The 2,500-nt window shown below is 41.6% G+C and overlaps 1 protein-coding gene across 1 annotated transcript in view; it reads left to right on the top strand.

The window, feature by feature from the left end:
- Positions 1 to 1,184: 1,184 nt before the first annotated feature.
- The window catches only part of LOC113820047 (uncharacterized), an 11,254-nt gene continuing 9,938 nt past the window's right edge, over positions 1,185 to 2,500 (top strand). Inside the window, exons 1-2 of the mRNA XM_070139875.1 lie at positions 1,185 to 1,205; positions 1,837 to 2,332. Coding sequence (XP_069995976.1) covers positions 1,185 to 1,205; positions 1,837 to 2,332 — 517 coding nt within the window. The remainder of the gene's footprint in view (positions 1,206 to 1,836; positions 2,333 to 2,500) is intronic.

The following is a 2,500-nucleotide window of genomic DNA, read 5'->3' as shown; positions in this document are numbered from 1 at the left end:
CCCCTTCGTCATGTCTCTCTTTCTCTCTCTCTCTCTCTCTCTCTCTCTCTCTCTCTCTCTCTCTCTCTCTCTCTCTCTCTCTCTCTCTCTCTCTCTCTCTTCTGTCTGTCTATCTCTCTAATCATCTATGGATCTCATTCCCCTTTCTATACTGTATATCTTGTTTTATGAATGATAACTACAGAAAATACAATAATGATAATCGTGGTAATAAAAGTGATAATGATTATGATGATGGTGATTGTAATAAAGATCATAATAATAATGTTGATAATTGAAAGAAATAATAATCATGATTCTGATATTGATGATAATGATAATAATAACAATAATAATGATGATGATATTGATAATAACAGTGATAATATATCAGTGATAATGATAGAAACAATAACAATAATGGTAAGAGGCACCCAGAGAACACATACCAAGGCAATAGGATAATGATGATCTTGCAATGCTAATAAGAATAATAATTACTTCTGTTGTCAGAATCCGAATCATGATTCGGATCCTGCAAACCAACAAACCAACGCTACCATGAACACAACCTCCTTGGCGAAGGAAAAAATGATTGTGATAATAACAAGAAAGATAAAAATTATGCTAAGAATGACGATGGTAAAAAATAACAATAATGATGGTGATATTAACAATGATAATGATAATAATAATGCGAAGGAAAAACAATATGATAAGGATAACAGAAATAATTATAATAACAAGAAATATGAAAATGATGATAAGAATGATGATGATAGTAATAACAATAATGATGATGATATTATTAACAATGGTAATACTACTAATTATGATGATAATAGTGATGATAATGATAATGATAATGATAGTAAAGATAATAATAGCATTGATTATAAGAAAGGTACAAGTTCAGTAAACATGAAAAGAAGAACATTGATAACAATAACAACGATAAGAACAGCGACACATCAAGAAGGAGTGATCATGACATCTACAATTCTGGAACTAAAAGAAGAGAAGAGAGAGAGAAAGAGAGAGAGAAAGAAAAAAAGACAAAACACACAAAAAAAAGAAGCGACAGAATCACCTTTCAAAAACTGACGTCCAGTGATATAAATACCTGAAGCAAGCCCACTGAAGTCACATTCACTGACATCTTCAGCTTTTCTAACCAACGGATGTAAACCGGCAGATCAGCTGACATGATCTTGCACCGTTCCTTGGTGAGTGAATTGAATGTGCAACGTTGAAAAATAGGGGTTGATACTGGGTGTGTGTTTGTGCGTGGTTGCTTGGTCGTGTGTTTGTGTGTGTGTTACGTGTGTGTGTTTTTGTGTGTGTGTGTGTGTGTGTTGCGTGTGAGTACGTGAGTGTGTGTGTGTGTGTGTGTGTGTGTGTGTGTGTGTGTGTGTGTGTGTGTGTGTGTGTTGCGTGTGAGTACGTGAGTGTGTGTGTGTGTGTGTGTATGTGTGTGTGTGTGTGTGTGTGTGTGTGTGTGTACACGCTTGATTAATGTAAAAAATAATATTTATGCGTGTGCATGAAGGGCAAGCAAAATATCAACACATTTTCCCACATTCTTATGTATTCACAAATCATTTACGACCATAAGGCCTATCATTTTGCGGCAATATATTTTCAAATCATCTGTATTACTTTCAAAATCAATGATTGATTAATTACACATTGTATTCTCCTTACGATAGAATGATTTTTTTTTTTTTTGCTTTTTTAACATGATTTCTCACTTTTTTTTTTTTTTTTTTTTTTTTGCCTCTACTTTCAGTTTTTGCATTTCTCTCCTGTTAGCATTTTTTACTTTCCTTTCACTCATTCCTGCCTTTCACCCTGCAGAAGACGGTAGCCGTTTTGGTTGCCGTCTACGTGGCAGTGGTCAGTGGCAGACCGTCCTATGGTGGAGGAGGCGGCGGAGGTGGAGGCGGTGGAGGAGGTGGAGGAGGTGGCTATGGCGGCGGAGGCAGCGGAGGATCAGTAGATGTTGGGATACTTCTCGGAGCAGGAGCACTTGGAGGCGGAGGTGGAGGAGGAGGTGGATTCGGTGGAGGAGGAGGTTTCGGTGGAGGAGGAGGTTTCGGTGGAGGAGGAGGTGGATTCGGTGGAGGAGGAGGTGGATTCGGCGGAGGAGGAGGTGGTTTCGGTGGAGGCAGTGGCGGCGGCGGAGGAGGAATGTATGGCGGTGGAGGAAGTGGCGGTGGAGGAGGAGGAGGAGGAGGATATGGAGGTGGAGGTAGCGGAGGCACCGTAGATGTTGGAATCCTCCTTGGCGCAGGATCTCTTGGAGGCGGAGGTGGAGGCGGTGGATTCGGAGGCGGTGGAGGAGGATTCGGAGGTGGAGGAGGAGGATTCGGAGGCGGTGGATTCGGAGGTGGTGGAGGAGGATTCGGCGGAGGTGGCGGTGGATTCGGCGGAGGTGGCGGTGGATTCGGAGGCGGTGGTAGTGGAGGAGGAGGTGGATGCTGCGGAGGTGGAGGCGGAGGAGGTGGAAGCAGTTACGGAA

This window comes from Penaeus vannamei, chromosome 26 (genome assembly GCF_042767895.1).
Source record: "Penaeus vannamei isolate JL-2024 chromosome 26, ASM4276789v1, whole genome shotgun sequence".
Classification (NCBI taxonomy): Eukaryota; Metazoa; Arthropoda; class Malacostraca; order Decapoda; family Penaeidae; genus Penaeus; species Penaeus vannamei.
Note: the sequence above shows the minus strand (reverse complement) of the source record. Positions and strands in the feature narration are given on the sequence as shown.